This window comes from Carassius carassius, chromosome 12 (assembly GCF_963082965.1).
Source record: "Carassius carassius chromosome 12, fCarCar2.1, whole genome shotgun sequence".
Taxonomy (NCBI): domain Eukaryota; kingdom Metazoa; phylum Chordata; class Actinopteri; order Cypriniformes; family Cyprinidae; genus Carassius; species Carassius carassius.
In genome coordinates this window covers 19,965,671-19,985,699 of record NC_081766.1, presented here as the reverse complement: position 1 = coordinate 19,985,699, position 20,029 = coordinate 19,965,671, and the positions used below count along the sequence as shown (strand labels likewise).

Here is a 20,029-nt window from a genome sequence, read left to right as displayed (position 1 = left end):
ACTCCCCAACACTGAGTACAGACCAAAATTTTGGACACACCTTCTCATTCAAAAAGTTTTCTTTATTTTCATGACTATGAAAAATGTAGAGTCACACTGAAGGCATCAAGGGCTATTTGACCAAGAAGGAGAGTGATGGGGTGCTGCGCCAGATGACCTGGCCTGCACAGTCACCGGACCTGAACCCAATCGAGATGGTTTAGGGGTGAGCTGGACCGCAGACAGAAGGCAAAAGGGCCAACAAGTGCTAAGCATCTCTCTGGGAACTCCTTCAAGACTGTTGGAAGACCATTTCAGGTGACTACCTCTTGAAGCTCATCAAGAGAATGCCAAGAGTGTGCAAAGCAGTAATCAAAGCAAAAGGTGGCTACTTTGAAGAACCTAGAATATGACATATTTTCAGTTGTTTCATACTTTTTTGTTATGTATATAATTCCATATATAATTCCACATGTGTTAATTCATAGTTTTGATGCCTTCAGTGTGAATCTACAATTTTCATAGTCATGAAAATAAAGAAAACTCTTTGAATGAGAAGGTGTGTCCAAACTTTTGGTCTGTACTGTATATATATATATATATATATATATATATATATATATATATATATATATATATATATATATATATATATATATATATATATATATATATATATACACAGTATATGTATAAAATTTTATTAGCCTACAAAAAATTCTTATGCATTGTAATCCTTTAATTTTTTATATTTGGCATGTTTGTGTGCTGCTGTGCGTCCCTGTGTTTAATAAGCAGTGTGTACGCGTGTTGCGGACCCACCTATACTAACACACTCTTTAAAAAACAAAGAAAAAACATAACTTTAGACCAGGTTTGAGATGGTCTATGGCGCGGTCTATTTTGAGCTCCTTGAAATAACATTGCACCAGCAATGTGCCTGAACACATCTCTTTTTTAGACCAGCAAGCCCATGGGCACACAAATGAGCGCAAATGCATTTGCTAATTAAATGACGTGGTGCTGGACGGGAAAATGCAAACAGCGCCGGACTGAAACTAGCAAACACACTTGGGTGTTTTATAGGGCCCTTAAACTTTAAACTCGTGATTTCAAATTATGCTGTGTTTTATGCATTTGCCCACTGTCATATTCATGTCATTTTCACTGTGTGCTGTATGTAAAAAGAGTGTTACCTTGGCTTTATTTGAAAAATATGATTCCAAATGCACACAAACTTCCCATAATACTGACTGCATTGTTGGTTACAGTGTTTACTTCCTTTTTAACTATATTTTTATTAAATATTTGTCAAAAAATACTGTATCTTAAGTACAAATATGTTTATTTTACACATGTATTTTTTAATCCATTGTTAGATAATAAAAACAAATCTTAAATATTAATAATAATAATAAAAAATTATATCGGCTTTATATCAGCTATCACCCCCATCACTTGGATGTTATAAGTTGCGCTGACTAAATACAGCTGGATAAAACAAAAAACTGTGTCTGTCTTCATTTCAGGCCGCAAAAAAAACAACATGTGATTATTTTAAAGAAGGTGATTCTTTTCTATACCCACTTTATGATATGTATTACATTTGAAAATAATTCTAGCATAATATAATGCACATAAATAAAACATGATAATAATGTCAATGTAATGTAAACATATAATATATTACTTATAATAAATTAAATAATAGATTATATATTCACTTATATACTGGTGAAAAACCTGTAAAAAATAAATATGTGAAATTCCTTCATATTAACAGTACATTGTACCCTATTTTTATAGATTTTTTCGCAGTATAATTAGTTTACTTTACTGCCAAATAAATCACACTTTACATTCAAGATGATTTAAAAGGGTCTTGTTTTGTTTTGTTTTTTTGGGGTGTACTACTGTAGAATAGGTCATTAAGTTAATAGTTATATTTAAATTTGTCATTTTCTTTTTCTTTTTTTCACATTTACATTTACATTTTATATTATTGCAGCACCTCTCTTCCCAGTTTGTCTCAGAACACCCTGTTTAATTCTTTTTTTCGATGAAACCCCTCCTTGGTTAGCTGGTCCAGTATACTGTTATTGACGAACCACTCAAAGAGTTTGAAAGAGTTTGATCTGCTCACCAGTAAATACTAACAATAATGTACATTTTGGCAAACCAGTCTGAGCCCGATTCAGACCCTATGAATGTTTACGAACATGATGATCATGCAGAATCTTTGCAAGCACAAAAAACATCATCATCTTCTCAAGTGCAGCGCAAACAGGCCTCACATCCTTTTTTGCTTATTCTGTGTCTTTAAGTCTATTTTGTGCAATTATAAAAGTTTATCGTTCTCATCCTTAAGCATGTGTTGAAATGTTTACTAGACAACAAGAAAAAAATGCAGTGGCATATATTGACAAAAATATACGTTTAAAATAAAAGCAAATAATCTAAACACCCTCCTCCCACTCCTAGTTTTCCAAAACTGTGCGCTTGTTTCTGGACAGGGCTCTACAGACACCCTGTTAGCACAAAACAAAGAGAGAGAGATTTCGCCCCTCATGTTTTTCAAAATCATGTTGTAGTCGAGCAATAGCACTTATCAGTTCACAGTGTTTTCCCCCCACCATCACTTTTAACAGAAGCACAAAGCTGTTTATGGAGAGAGAAGCATTTGCATATGTTTCGTTTTTATGCTGCATGAATGTGGTGTAGTGATGGAGAAAATATCTCTTTGTGCAACTGTGAAATTTCAGTGGAGGGTTGAGTTTGGCTGCGACCAAGAGAGAGACAAACATAATCACAATTCGAATAATTTACTGATATTACTAATAAATATATGGTAATTTCATGACAGCTTTGATTATCTAACATTTAAGGACCCTCACATTTTATGCTTTCTGTGTGCAATTCACAACTAAACTGTAAAAACAACCAAAATGAAAAAAAAAAAAAAAAATCCTTGATACCGATCATAGAAGAATTTATTATATATGTGCAAAAGTAGATGGGTTTCATACTACACTTTACAGCACAGTGTAGCTGAGAGACACCATTGGTCAAATGGTCACTAATCAATCTGAAGAAGCCTGGGGCTTCTTTCATGCCAAGAAGAGGAAAGAAAATTACTCTCATGCCTTTTAGCATCATCCTTACGGCTATGTTACTAACACCCACAACCTTAAACATCCTTTATGACTCAATAAAGCATTATCTCCACACCAGGCGGATTTTGCCTGTTAAATTGCAACACAAATCACTAAAGGTTAACTAGAGAAACACCACAGAGAGTTTTGCTTCTTAAAATGAGCCTTAGGCGACCAGCAACAGAAATGCTCACCTTTCCGATGAGCTCCTCCACGCGGGGGACTGGTTTGCCCTTTTGGTGGCGTATGGTGGGAGGAGACTGGCCATCCCAATCATGTAGCTCCTCTATGCTTTTCAGATACAGCAGCGCCTTCAGGCCTAAACAGTAGTCCTCAATAACTGTGAAGTCCTGGTTCTGCACAGCACTGCACACCTGTTAAATATGCACAGATAAACAGACCTCAGGCCCCAAACTTAGTGAAACACCAATGATTAAACTATGTACTTCATCTTTTTAGTGTGCATTTTAAAAGCAGAGTGTATTCAATAACTCAATGCAGCATAATAGAAAGAAAGCTTATGTGGTCGCAGAGCAACAGGACTAAGTTTAATATCATTTAAGTCGTTGTGTACTGATAATCTTCCTCTCTGCTGAAGCTCTAAAAACTCACTTGCCTTCAGATTCAAAAAATGACAGAACCTTTGGATTTCACACAGCTAGAAACAGCTCAAATTCTTGAGTTCGTTCTACTGTTTAAGTATAATAATAGCACCTATTCAGTTGTCTTCTTATTAGTTCACTGATAGTAGTTTCGGAACATCGAATATATAACGGTTTGCATTAAAAATATTCAGCAGCACAACTCTTGTAAACATTGATGATAATAATAAGAAATGTTTCTTGAGCACCAAATCATCATATTAGAATGATTTCTGAAGGATTGTGTGACACTGACGACTGCTGAAAATTCAGCATACCAATCAAAGAAATAAATTACATTAACAATATTAATATTTTTACTGTGTTTGAATCAAATCAGTGCAGTCTTGGTGGGCACAAGATACTTCTTTCAAAACCATGACATTATACCAACCCAAATTTAAAAACCAAAATTTTGTATACAGTATATAGAGTATATTGACATTATATATCTCCTTGACATCAGTTGTGGAAGTTCAGAATGAGTCTATTTTTCAGCTTATAGATCCAATAAATGTTCTTTTTTGACTAGGGAGGAGGTTTTGACAGTCACAGTATTTTTATCTTTCATTTTTTTCTCTCAAAAGCAAAGTTTTATTTGTCATGATATGACCCCTTCAATAATGATATGAAGTCTGCCAGAAAATCTCAAGTTTAACAGACTCAGAGACTATCCAGGATTCATTTTCTCCACCAGAGAGAGGCTTTTTAACCCCTCACCTCAAATATCATGTAATCGTTTCCCAATGGAAAAGTACAGTTTGCAGTATTCTTCACCGATAAAATACACTCCCATCAGACAAACCACAGCTGACACTTCTCATTTGGAGTGGTTTCTAAATCTCCATCTACTGCTTAAAAAGGAATATGTCCATTTTCCTAGTCATCAGCTTTAATAAACTCTTTAAGGGTCCCTTTTTGACCCATTACATGCTAACTTGCTCAAAACAGTTTTAAAATCCTAATTACTGAACATCCTGAACATTGTTAATCAGTTCCTCCAGCAAGTATTTTGCCACATAGTTTAAAGACAGCAATTGTTCGGCCTCTGGTGAAGCAAAATGATTCTGATTCTCCTCCAATCTTCCATTTTCAAAATAACTGAAAACAGTATTCTGACAACAGTCTCAACATTAATAATCCTAATGAGACATTCCAGTCTTGTCTTAACATAGCTCTAAAATGTATCTTTTAACAGATCTGCAAGTTAATAAAGTAATCTGTCAATCCTAGATCTGATCTCAGTACTGTCTTTAAAATGGTTGATCATAAGATTGTGCTTGACTGACTGACCTATTAGACTCAGTTTTAGATTAGTTTAGATCTTACTTAAGCGACAGTAAATAATATCTTGCACTAGGTGCACACAACACCAGATAACTTGTGGTATTCCCCACAACTCATTTAAAGGGATATTTCACCTTCAGTTGCTGGTTCCCATTGACTTCCATAGTAAAAAAAAAAAAAAAAAAAACATTATGCAAGGTAAGTAACCAGCAACTGAAGGTAAACTGTCCTTCATTATTTAAACGTGCATCCATCCATCAGTATGTAAATTATTATAACTTTTCATTAACTACAATGATTTTATACATAGTTTAGATCAATATAGATATGTATTAAGTTGCTCCAGATGCCCACAAACCAATTAGCAACACTTCTGGACTACATCTATAGATTGCAACTTGAGACACTTAAATACAGATTTATTGTGCCATATATAAACAATTTTTTTAAACTATACTAACAACATTTGTAAAACAGCATATTATCACATTCACAACATCTCTAAGCTATGTGAATTCTACCCCTACTGACATTGAGAATCTCATTCACACCTTTGTCATATCAAGACTTCACTATTACAGTAGTGTTTTGGCTGCCCTGTCTAAAAAAAACCTGTGCATGGATTATTATTATTTATTTATTTCTGTTAATTATATAATGAACAATATTCCATTAGTTGAGTTGAGGTCAAAATGTTACAAACTTTTGAATGGGGTCATTTTTATAAATTCAACTATTGTTTTCTCTTGTGGTCTATATGTAAATGTCGTTTATGTGAAATATCTTATTCAGGTCAGTACTAAATAAAAATAACATGCATTTTGTATGATCCCTCTTATTTTGATGACAACCTAAATGCAATTTAAAATTTACATTTCTCTTTGTGTTTGAATTTTAGTTCCTTTTATTTATATCTGCACATTCTATTTGTACATGTACACTATAAGTTTGGGATGTGTAAGTTTTTTTTTTCTTTTCTATTTCTTTTCCTTTTTTTCTTTTTATTTGACCAAAAATACAGTAAAAAAAACAAAACAAAAAAAACATATTGTGTATAACATATTGTGATATTTCAAAGCTGAATTTTCGGCAGCCATTACTCCAGTCTTCAATGTCACATGATCCTTTAGAAATCATGGTAACACTTTACTTAAAGTGTTATTAAAGGTATTATGCAATATAATTTGCATTGTAATACATTATATCTTGGGTAAGAATACTGTTCCATCATTAATGAATAACTTCACAAGAACACGTGAGTAACCCAATATTAGCACTCTAGTTATTACTAACAAGAAACTCTGATTAATGAATTAGTAAGTAATAGTGTTAAGTGGAATATGATAGTTCACTATTAACTAATCAGTAACTATTGTTTTTCATACCAGCCCAAGAACTACTGTATACAGATTCATAATTAATATGAATAATACAAAATGTATAATTAATTCTAACGTGAAGGTCTTGGTAACACACCAGTGATGCCTCAAGTATTACCAAATCCTTCAGAAGGAATTATGAATTATTTGGATCAGTATTATAAAGTGAATATCATGATAATTGTATAATAATTACTGAAATCATTATAAACTTTTGAGGTTTTTGTAAGATTCTGGTTAGTAATTCATCTTTCTAGATTTGGAAACACTTAAATCATTACTAGTGGGTTACTGTGATCCTCACATTAGAATACTGATGCAAATAATTAGTAATTTCATCAGATGGATGTAGTAACACTTGAGTCATTACTATCCAAAACCTTACATATATAAAAGAAGCTCACAATGACTTCAGTAAATATTAGGGAGTTAGGATGATTTTCACATTAGAATACTGATCCAAGTAATGGTAATTCCTTTAGAAGGATTTGGTAATATTTAGACATCACTAGTGGGTTACAATAATCTTCATTTTAGAATTAATCATTCATTATGCATAACTGAACCTGTATACAGTAGTTCTTAAGAGTTATCCAGGATAGAAAAAAACAACAAAAAAAAAAACAGTTATTGATTAGCTAATAGTGAAATACCAGAGTGCTATTACTTTCTAAATCATTAATCACAGTTTCTTTTTAGGTTATAGTAGTTACTACAAAATTGAGTAGTATTAGTCATTTGTTTCCGTGTAGTTATTCATTAATGACGGAACAGTGTTCTAAAGTGTCACCATATCTTGTAATCAGTTATAACCAAATAATAAAATAAAAAATAAATAGCGTAACAATGAATTGATCAGTGTTATAATGCATTGGTTCCCAACCTGGGGTCCGCGCCCCCCTCAGGGGTGCGCCAGAGTTCACAGGGGGGGCGCGGGAGCGGATATGCTTTGAGGTGAATAAAGATGCATAAAATGTTCTACTACTAATATTATATAAAAATATTTTTTCAAAGTTTTAAAAAAATCATATGCTAATAATTCCGATTTCAATTACAATTTCGTTATTTCAAATGTAGGCCCGTTGCGCGTGGCAAGCGCGCTCATAATGTAAGAGATGCCGGCGCGACCACAACATCAAATGGCAAACATAATCCTTGTGTGGTTGACGGACCTTTTATCAGTTTGGACCAGTGCAGCGCGAGCCGATCGTTATCATGCGACGCTGTTACTACACAGCGCTAATAAGAGATCCAGTAAAGAAAGCATTTGAATTTGCCACAGAAGTAATAACATCGCTGCGAGATCTAGAGAGAAACATTCACATTTCTCCGTTATTAACGGATCAAACAGCGCATGGAAACCAGGAAGAAACATTGTGTCGTGAATGAACTATCCAGTGTCCAGATCTGCAACATTCACCATGGATTTACTGTAGTAACACTAACTGCAACCATGAAAGTTTGTCAGGAATAGTAGGCTATAATGCCTTCAAGTAACATTATGTCGGTTTTATTTTGACATTATGAATACAATTGATGCCCTCAAATGTTAATCTGAAATAAAATAAACCTTGGTTTATATCTACTACAATATTTAATTTTTTCCAAGAAGTTGTTTTGTTTTATATGCTCATAAGAATCAATTATAGCTCCAGAATTACTCAAAGTAAAAAATATCACACTTTATTATGTTAGTTTTAATATAAAAAAAAAAAAGAAATCAGGGAAATTTATCTGGCATTTCTTTTTTTTTGCTGTATCAAAAATGTACTGAACCGTACCGTGACACAAGTGTATCGTATCGAACCGAACCGTGAATTTTGTGAACCGTTACACCCCTTATATATATATATATATATATATATATATATATATATATATATATATATATATATATATTAGTGCTGGGAAAAAAAAATTAATCGCATCCAAAATAAAAGTTTGTGTTTGCATAATATATGTGTGTGTACTGTTTTAATTATTTTGTATATAAATACACGCATATGCATGTATTAATTTAAAAACATTTGCATGTGTATATATATATAAAAATAATTTATATATAAATAAATAAAAATATTAAATATATACATGCATATGTGTGCATTTATATATACAAAATAATTATACACAGTACACACATATATATTAAGCAAACACAAACTTTTATTTTGGATGCGATTATTTTTTTCCCAGCACTAATATATATATATATATATATATATATATATATATATATATATATATATATATATATATATATATATATGGGGGGGGGGGGGGGGGGTCACGGATTGTTAAATATGTACATGGGGGGGCCCCAAGGAAAAAGGTTGGGAACCACTGTTATAATGTATTAAATGTGGTTACGATTATTCATGAAATTGTACAATGCAAGATGCATTACAAGGCATAATTAATACATTAAAACGTCTTTTATAATGCATTATACATAAAGGCCTTTAATATGCTGTTCAGAGCACTATAAACTCAGAAGTTTCCAGAAGTGTTAGATAAATAACAATTTTCTTATTTACTTACTATCAGATGTGTTGTTTGTCTTGTGAGTCTGTGAGAGGTTAACATTGTTCACCAGAGCAGCTCATTGGGCTGATCTAATTCGAGCAGGAGATGGAGCTACGATGTGTTTCTGTAACACGTTGGTGACACTGATTCAACTGTAGTGTAGTGAGGAGTTGGCTAGTTTACAATTTCTCCTATTACTACGAGCCAGCACTCTGCTATTACATGTGGGTGTGATTAAAATGTTTTAATTCCAGTCTTTTCCCCCCCAGAACTCCAAAGCACTTGTGAAACGTTATTTCTGCACATAATGAGAGTGTTTTGATTTATTTATTTAAAAAGAGATTTCGGAGGCTGTGGCATCATGTTGAGATAATGGGTTTATTTGCACTAACAACTTGTTCAGAGCCATGTTGTAAATTGCTATTTGCAGTTTGTTGTTGCTTCTCGGCTATAGCAGCTCTGTGTGAGTGTAGCCGTTAGTAGACTCCTTATTAAGGATTGATTAGAACCGACTACTTTATGTATATGTTTAAACCCAGACATTAGGCTTGCATATTGTATGAACCAAAAATAATAAATTTTGACCCAAGCTCTAGTCCTACAAATGGGGATGATGTGAGGCTGAGGGGTTGTACAGACGTGGTTACAGGTCTAGACTGGTAAACAAAAGGTTCATATCCACCAGTTACTGGTAAATGGTAGTTGGTGATGAATGTAAGTGGTTACCTGCAGGACAGATGCTCCAGCATGGAGAAACTGTAATCCAGACTCCGCTGAGTCAATACCACCAGTAGCCAAGATCGGGAATCCAGGAAGTGCTTTTGCTATAGCTGACACCGCTCTCAGAGCTATGGGGCGGATTGCATTACCTATCCAAATACAGGAGGAAAAACATTATTAAATGTAAAACAATAATTATAGAAAATCGGTTCATACAGATTACAAATCCAACTTGTGATCAGAGCATATCTTACTGGGCCTGTTTACATCAGACAACTATCCGATCATGAAAGAACAGGTATAAGTGTCCTCTGAAACGCTTTCGAGATGAAAGTGGACAAGTGTAAATGCATCTGGGTGTTGAAACCACATATGTAAATTTAACCTTCTCCCAAAATGTTAAAAATTAATAAATGTGAGAGTATGACCAGGTTAGTGTGTTTAGGCACCCCACAATTGCGTAACGTGATTTCTACCAAAGGGGACCCCAGGGGACCACTTGCAGATGGCCTCCAAAACACTAAACATGCCCCTGGATATAACAGTGCTAATCCAACATGCATCGCCATAGATGATCTTTTCAGCAAGCTGACCTGCAAACTGCCACAAATGAAACTGAAATTAATAAATCGCAGATGCTCAACACACAATCATCTTCATTAAAAGAATAAGACTAATTTAGCTGTCCAGTGCTGATGCCACTCGCTCTCCTTTTGCAGTCTTTGATCTTGAAATTAGCTGAAATGATGAATAAAGGGAAATTCATAGTTGTTGCTTTCGTTGAAATTAACTCCATTAAATTTTCATGTAGTGCAGAAATTGAAGACCAGATTTACAGGTCCTTCTCAAAAAAATAGCATATTGTGATAAAGTTCATTATTTTCCATAATGTAATGATAAAAATTAAACTTTCATATATTTTAGATTCATTGCACACCAACTGAAATATTTCAGGTCTTTTATTGTTTTAATACTGATGATTTTGGCATACAGCTCACGAAAACCCAAAATTCCTATCTCAAAAAATTAGCATATCATGAAAAGGTTCTCTAAACGAGCTATTAACCTAATCATCTGAATCAACTAATTAACTCTAAACACCTGCAAAAGATTCCTGAGGCTTTTAAAAACTCCAAGCCTGGTCCGTTACTTAAAACCGCAATCATGAGTAAGACTGCCTACCTGACTGCTGTCCAGAAGGCCATCATTGACACCCTCAAGCGAGAGGGTAAGACACAGAAAGAAATTTCTGAACGAACAGGCTGTTCCCAGAGTGCTGTATCAAGGCACCTCAGTGGGAAGTTTGTGGGAAGGAAAAGGTGTGGCAAAAAACGCTGCACAACGAGAAGAGGTGACCGGACCCTGAGGAAGATTGTGGAGAAGGACCGATTCCAGACCTTGGGGGACCTGCGGAAGCAGTGGACTGAGTCTGGAGTAGAAACATCCAGAGCCACCGTGCACAGGCCTGTGCAGGAAATGGGCTACAGGTGCCGCATTCCCCAGGTCAAGCCACTTTGGACTACAGAGAAGCAGCACTGGACTGTTGCTCAGTGGTCCAAAGTACTTTTTTCGGATGAAAGCAAATTTTGCATGTCATTCTGAAATCAAGGTGCCAGAGTCTGGAGGAAGACTGGGGAGAAGGAAATGCCAAAATACTTGAAGTCCAGTGTCAAGCACCCACAGCCAGTGATGGTCTGGGGTGCCATGTCACCTGCTGGTGTTGGCCCTTTTATCAAGGGCAGGGTCAATGCAGCTAGCTATCAGGAGATTTTGGAGCACTTCATGCTTCCATCTGCTGAAAAACTTTATGGAGATGAAGATTTCGTTTTTCAGCACGACCTGGCACCTGCACACAGTGCCAAAACCACTGGTAAATGGTTTACTGACCATGGTATTACTGTGCTCAATTGGCCTGCCAACTCTCCTGACCTAAACCCCATAGAGAATCTGTGGGATATTGTGAAGAGAAAGTGGAGAGACGCAAGACCCAACACTCTGGATGAGCTTAAGGCCGCTATCGAAGCATCCTGGGCCCCATAACACCTCAGCAGTGCCACAGGCTGATTGCCTCCATGCCACGCCGCATTGAAGCAGTCATTTCTGCAAAAGGATTCCCGACCAAGTATTGAGTGCATAACTGAACATAATTATTTGAAGGTTGCCTTTTTTTGTATTAAAAACACTTTTCTTTTATTGGTCGGATGAAATATGCTAATTTTTTGAGACAGGCATTTTGGGTTTTCATGAGCTGTATGCTGAAATCATCAGTATTAAATCAATAAAAGACCTGAAATATTTCAGTTGGTGTGCAATGAATCTAAAATATATGAAAGTTTAATTTTTATCATTACATTATGGAAAATAATGAACTTTATCACAATATGCTAATTTTTTGAGAAGGACCTGTATATCCATTTTTGCAGAGACAGACAGATTTATGAAGCCAAGTGTAAATGGAACCATTTTAACAAATGAGATAACTATCCAATCTGAGAAAATGCATGAAGTGACCAGGTGTAAACATGCACACTGGTTTTATAACTACTGTTCAAAAGTTTGGGGACATTAAAAAGCTAACAAGCAAGGAACATTAAATTGATCAAAAGTGACAGTAAAGACATTTATAACTTTTCAAAAAAATAAAATAAAAATCAATAATCAATTAAAAATAAATAAAAAATAAAAAAAAATCAATTCTGAAATCAATAGAGGACTACGGTGATGACATTTTTATACTTCATTCTGAAAGTTAGCATCACCCTGGTTTCCCTCAACAAAATATAAGCAAGGTTTTTTCCATTTTTATATATTTTGTTCATCAAAATAACATTCACAAATGAACACAACAAATTAATTCTGAAAATAAATACAATAAAAAAAAAGAAAAAAAAGAACAGACAACATTTTAGGCTACAAACGAACTACAGTCAAACAACTTTGACGTCACAACCACCAAGCTCCAGACAACTCTTTCAATCTTTATTTAAAATCGAAAAGCTGGTGTAGGTTTTAGTTAAAATAGTTTGCATAAGAGCAAGTTATTCAGCAGAGATCATAAACATGAGTAAGTCTCTTTTTATTTATTTATATACTTGTACTAGTATTCACATAACATGTAAACATTTTACTAGTTAGACTTTTTCCAAACTATAATTCCTGACTAAATGTATAATCAAGTGAAATATTATGAAGTTTCAATAACAATATACAATACTATACCATTCAAAAGCTTGATGTAAATAATATAAATGTAACACATAAATGTAACTGTAACAAATGTAACAAAAAATGGTGTTCTTTTAATTTATCCACCCTAAAAAACCTGAAATATATTCTCAGCTCTTTTCAACATTAATAATAATAATGGTAATAATAATAATAATAATAATAACAATAAATGTTTTTTTTTTTTTTGGGTAGAAAATAAGATTGTTAAGAGAATTTCTGAAGGATTGTGTGACTTGAGTAATGGTGCAAAAAATTAGTTTGAAAGTCGGCTTTGATTGTTCCTAATAAACTGTTTAACTGCTCCCCCAAGTGGATATTAAATTATGTTGTGGGATAATTAAATATATTCTAAATAAACTACAAACATAAAATTATATAGATTTATTTTGTTCTCACATTCTCTCTTGTAACTCCTTCCTCTCAGTGGCACAGATGACTGAAAGGCTCATTATGCAGCTCATTATGCGGGTCTTTGTCTTCTCAGGTGTAAATCACAATGATATTCATGGTAGTTGACGCCCACTCGCATATGACTTTTACCAACAAAAAGTGTCTTAGAAAATTTAAATCAATATATTGTTTTCTGTAAGTGAGTAAACAAGATGATTTTCACATAATTTAGAAAGGAAAAATTCTAGGCTACAAGCTCCAGTTCTCAAAAATCCCGGGAACCATTGTTCTTTATGTGTTTTTTTGCCTTATTCAAGTGTTTTAACATTTTTTTGTTTTTCACTAACCACGCATAACATTTTTTTTTCAAAAACACAATCATGTACATACATGCTGCTCACATATTATTATAGCCCAGTTTGTGCTGATTACAGTGAGATTATACTTTAACCATTTAGATATTTATAAGAAACTGAAAAAAGCACAAATGTCAGGGCATGACAAAACTTCTCCGGGCCCCAAAAATACCCTTAGACTCCAGAGGGTTAAAGAAACAAGACTGTAAAATTTGATTAGAACAGACCTTATTTCAGGCATTGAACCAAAAACACTATTGTTTTTTGGAATGATGGAACCTGTACTGCAAAAAAAGGCTTCTTTGGAGGTTTTAGTACAAATTTCTTTCATTTCTAAAGTCTCCAGAGTCGAGTGCTGTTTGTGTGCTGCCTATGTAGAGCATTTCATACCAGTCCCTTAAACTTCTATACTGGTTAGGATGCTGACAGCGAGGCAGTTCACTGGGTTTGGGATCAGAGCAGCTGTGTCTACAGGTGCCTGAGTTAAACCTATGCAGCAGCACAACCCTCCCCGTGTTTGTCTCTCTTCATCTTTCAGGATGACAGGATTCCCTAATGACATCCGAGTGGCTTTCTGATCAGCCAGATAGATGGAAGTGTTTATCACATTACATTTAACCTCATTTTCCCAGCAGGTTCCCATTCATTGATCACAGTCGTACGTTTGTCCACATTCATTTCGCTGGCGTGGCTCAGAACCCCACTTTCACCATTTGATGGCTCGAGACAGCTTTCTTTTTTAGCCCCACTCTGGCGTGCTAAACGATCCTCATCACCCACACTATTCCTAAATTGGGGAGATAAATTCAATCACAGTGAATATCTTTTTGCAGCCACATGGTTAATTATGTACATATGGACGCTTCCCTAAGCCTCTGGCATTTCCTGCCACCCTCACTTTTTTTATGGTTTTCAACCTGTTTGTTGAATGGATGGCACGTCAGGTAGAATTTGTCATCTCTGCTCTGTTCTGACAACTTAATATCATAAGACGACATCACTCGGCTCACAATGAAAGCCATTTCGGTGTGATTTAGAGATGAGGGTTCGGCTCACTACAGCTTAAGTCAAGAGCCTGGAGCTCTGAACACATCATTCTTAAATGTCTGTGTGAGTCAAATGTATCGAGGTAATAATGTCCCGCTAAGACATCTGCTACACCTCATCCAGCAAGGGGCTATTGTACTGAGTGATGTCACAATCACATTAATATGGACGAGACTTGTGCAACAAAGGTTGAGAGTCATCAAAGCCCTTGTCAGCCAATGGCAGCCAACACAGATAATGTTGTCAGGCAGCACACTTCCACTCAAGAAAAGCTTCAGTCCTGTGATATTGTTGTGATAGTGGCACTGGCTCTGTCCTTCCCTGCACTTTGTTCTTGTTTTTCACGCCGGCCGCGCTGACAGCTCCTGTTGCTCTGACAACCCCAACATGTCCTTGTCAAACAGGGTCGCTCATGCCTGTTTGTCACCAGTAACTGTGGTGAAGTTGTCAGCACAAGTTCACTGCATGTCAACAGCAGCACATGCAGGCTAATGGTAAGGTTAGCTCAGAGTGTCTAATACTGTCTCTTGAGTAGGGTTTTTTAGTACTGGAGTAATTGTACTTCATCACTACCTGCACTTTTATGTAATTATATTTAAAAAACAAAAACAAATAAACAAAACAAAAAACATACTTTTTACTCACTGCAATTTCATTTAGACCCTGCAAAATGGATATTTCACTTGTCATCATAACAAAAATATACTGTATACTCTAAATTAAGTTTGTCTTATTGAGCTAATGAGTCAAATAACATTTCCATGTGAATTTGACCTAAAACTGCAAATTAAAGGAGCTATGTGGAGGTTTTTACTTAAAAAAAATCTTTAAGATAGAGTTTTCATTTGTACATGTATGAGCCAACCATGATGTAAAAAAAAAGAATGACACCTCGACTGTCCACCACGGTTGCCTCTATCAGCCTGTAGGCTCAATTGTGTGTGGAGGAGTCGGGCCCGAATTGGCGCGAAAATTCACAAAATGTGACGTCATGCGCGGTCTCGTCTACTTGGGCTTACAACCGTACTGCACGCCAGCCATTATAGTAAGCAGCGGCAATAGTGTTTTCAAATGGACTCTGCGGATGGAAAGAAGCGACCAGCCTCCAGCACAATTCAGACACCCACGGACACTCCTCGTAAGTAAAAAAAAAAAAAAAAAAAAAAAAGCACAGAAACGAGCGCACTGAGAACGAACAGTTCCTCTAACGGCCACTGGTGTCAGTAACGGTTAGAAATTTCAGAACCTACGCAATGCTCCTTTAAATGTATTTCGATGTGAAATGTATGCCATCATGATCATACACCCTGGTAAAGAGCGTGTTTTTCACATAAAGTGATAAAAAAAAATAAAAATTGTTATAACCATAACCATGTTTAAAGCAAACTTGACATGGTCACTGGTCAGTTTCTAAATTACTCAAGAGTCACACTACAATCAAATATCAAAGAGAATTTGAAAGTAAAAAATATAGATATGATTTTTTAATTACTTATTTTAATGGCTGGACAAGTTAACGCATTATTAACGTGTTATTAACACTTTAACGCATTAATTGATTAACACCGACAATTATTTTATTGCGCATTAATGTAGGTTTTTTTTTTTTTTTTATTATTATGAAAGTCCGTTGCTCACTGGCTCTGAATACACAAACAAACAAATCATCAGTCACAGGAGAGGATGCTCCCGATCAAATTATTTAGGCTTTAGGCTCCATTACCAAACTACTGTCCACTGTTATTTTTAACAGAAAAGAATGCAATGAGCTCGTAATCATGACTTTATAAGTTGGAAATAGGAAGTTTCCAATAGCATGTGAAGACAGCAGAGAAGGGCTCACACTCAACACAGTGGAGTGAATCATTTTGTAAACTTTGTGGTTTATTATTTTGGTTTGTATGGGACGCGGTAACACACATCCTTATCAGAATATATTACTTTACTATCTATCTTTTTTGCCGATTAGAAATATTTACACAATCATGCAGCACGTATCAGAAGATCTGCACTCCAGCGTGGTTAGCGCTCACACTCACTGATCTATATATAACTGAACTGTGCTCTTGCTCACCTCTTCCAACCGAGCCAGGGACGGCTAACTAATTTTCAATCGTTGCCCAGCACTACTAATTTTTAATTAGTAATTTTTTAAGTATTAATAATTTTTATTAAAACATTTTAAATGTTCCTGTGAAACAACAGACTTGGTGAGTATGCAATACTTCTATGATTATTTTCTAATCCTCCCATAAATAGAGTTTAAAATAGATTTGAAAATCTTTTAAATTAAATGCTGTTTTTTTCTTTTTTTACAAATCAAAAAGAGGCACTCAACTCATCAGAAACGTCAACTGTCAAACTTAGGAGATCAAACTATTATTTTATTATTATAATTATTTATCTATTTTTTTTTTACCAACATTTAAAGACAGTCTAAATACAGTTTAGCAATTTTACAACTGGGATTTTCAAATTTTTTTTTAAATAAAATAATTTAGACTAAATTAAGCTACCATTCCATGGAGGATAGTTTGGAATTTGGTATGTAGGTATCGATACATTTCCCATAAATAATATAATTAGCTTTATTAGATAATAGTTTATAAAATAAAGTGTGTGGGGGGGCATGCTTAAAAAGGTTGTGAGACAGAACTAGCATCACATTCATGACCTGTACCAAGTAGAATTAAAAGTGAAAGATGTACTTAAAATTCTGAAGTACTTAGTATAATTTCTCAGCACTTCCTACATGCCTGCCATAGTGAGCTCCACTTTTACTAGTCCTCTTCTTTTTCTGTAGGCTGCATGTGTTCAGCAGTATCACACTTGTGCTTTACAGACAGCACAGTCTGTGCTTAGAGACGGTCCTGGACCCGCTAGCACTTTGTATCTTTCATCAATACCTCATTATTCTGAGCAGGTCCTATCACAGCTTCCAACGTGAGCGAGCACTGCTCCTGATGAGCGCCATCCTCAGTCTGGTCCCGTGCTGAGGTGATTGACAGCTCAGTGAGGTCATCGGGTGGCATCTGTTAGCACGAGGCGTCCGCTCCTGATGCCAGACTCTCTGATTAATAATTCTAAACACTGTGCAAGATGGAGCGTGGGGTCTCTGCATCCTCTGCGATTTCTATCTTCGCTCAAATATGTTGTCCCTCAAAAAGACCCGGCCAGATAACAAAAGCAAATAGGAGACGAGAATGACTGTGCAGCTCTCTGTTAATTACGCCTGCCGATGCTCCCAGGGTGTCTGGGGAACATGGTTTTCCATGCACAATGAAAAGGATGCAATAATATATCTTTGACAACAGACCAGTCGGTTGGCATGACCAATCATTGAAACACATATCAAATGAGAAACACGCTGCCAGCTAAATGGAATCACAGTGGGAGGCTCAACCAGGGGAAAAATAAAGTGACCATATGATCTAGACTAGAGGTCAGCAATTACCGGACTGGAGCCTGGATCCGTACTCCGTATTGGCTCCTTCTGGACCAAAATTTCTCAGAAATTAATGCAATCATAAACATAGCAAAAACTACAATGGAAGAAATAAAGCATAGCATGCCAAACCAGCAAGAAGGGGATAGTTTACCCAAAAATGAAAATTGTCATAATTTACTGACCTTCATGTTTTTCCCAGTCCCATAGAACAGAAATGAAGATAAATGTAATTAAACCTGAAATATTTGTGTCAAAAAACTTTATACAAGTTTATAAAGAGGTCATAAAGAGTGGTTTAATCCAAGTCTTCTGAAGAGACACACTTGCTTTTGATGAACATATTTAATTTCAGCGCTCAACAAATATGGAATACAGAAGCTCACACAAGAACCAATGAGGTTTGTTCTCACACATAAACGTTGTATGGTTGATCTGCTTGAAAGTTTTAGTGTAATGGAATTTTAATGGAGGGCCAGAAATCTCTCAGGTTTAATTAAAAAAATATCGTAATTTGCATCTGGTTGATTAAAAAAAAAAAAAATTGGGTTTGGAACAACATGAGGTTAAATTTATATTGACATTTTTGATTCTAGCTAAATTATCTTTTTAATGTTTCTCATTCTGAAACTTGTGAAATTATCATATCCTTCTTAAATCTAAAAACACCACTGGAGATCGAGTTTGTGTGAAGTGTGTGCCGCTAAAAACAAGAGCATTGGACACGATTGGAGAATGTGTAGTAGACGACACAACAGCGCTGAAGCACCCAACACATACAAACTGTATTTATCTAATTATTTATTTAAATTGGAGCTTTCTGCATTGTTACTGTCATTACTGTTACATCACAAGAAAGAAACAATACTGACTTTATTTCAGCAAACTGCAGTTAACATTTTTTTTTTTCACCCTGCAGACCAAAAGTGCAGAAATTTCCGTGAGCCACGTCTTGAGAAGATCTGCTCTATACTATAGCAGCAGTCTTGAGAGACTATTGAGGGTTTATGACCTCTAACGTTTAAAAAGTATTGCTAATGCCAACCAGATAATTTACAATAAATTCTAGGCGATACTAGACCATATTTGGTCTTTCATCCCATTTCCTTAAAAATCAGTAATTATTTTTTCAAATATGTTCAGCTCACGCACACTCATCGACTGCCCTCTGTTTCAGTGAAATCACAAAATATAATGCTACTTTATAAATGTAATCATACATAGGATGATATTCAGTAGCAGTTCTCATTTAAATTAAATTTCACAGCTATCCAAACTAGGGATTCACCAATACTAAATTTCAAAAATTCTGATTGCTGATTTTTCAGAAATTCAGAAATGGAAATTATACATGGAACCACTCATTTGATGCATTCCTATAAAAATAAACACAGAGCCCAAACTATTATTATCAACTGCTATTTATCAGATTTAATAATCACATTCAAATAAAAACTGAAATGTTCATATACAGCTTAAACACAAGAGTTTTCCTGAAAACTTGCCTTCATGACAGATTTATTTAAACATGCATATATAATAAACCGTAAATAAGCTCCCCTCTAGTGTTTTTATAACTAACTAACCAACTGTGAACAATGGATAACTTTCCTGAGGTAAATGCAACGTTAAGTGACATTGATCAAGCTGTTTTATTGGCTAAAGCACTGATTGAGTGGTTACATGATACATTTCAGTAAGTTCTGTATCTTTCAACATACCTTGTGATGTTCAGTCATGTTTGTTTTGCACTATAACTTATATTAAAGTGGAAGAGATGGCTTGCGCTGCTGCTGAACTCTTTGTGATTTGTGACACCTCATTTAAAAGCATCAAATGCTCAAATAAACACGAACTGACGAGTTAAAAAGGATGTGTT

At 35.1% G+C, this 20,029-nt stretch overlaps 1 protein-coding gene across 1 annotated transcript in view; it reads right to left on the bottom strand.

Annotated features, from left to right (window-relative positions):
* Window positions 1–20,029, bottom strand: part of LOC132155070 (dihydropyrimidine dehydrogenase [NADP(+)]) — a 189,051-nt gene that overhangs the window by 10,730 nt on the left and 158,292 nt on the right. The window contains exons 19-20 of the mRNA XM_059563847.1: window positions 9,691–9,833; window positions 3,326–3,505 (exon numbers count right to left, since the gene is read on the bottom strand). Coding sequence (XP_059419830.1) covers window positions 3,326–3,505; window positions 9,691–9,833 — 323 coding nt within the window. The remainder of the gene's footprint in view (window positions 1–3,325; window positions 3,506–9,690; window positions 9,834–20,029) is intronic.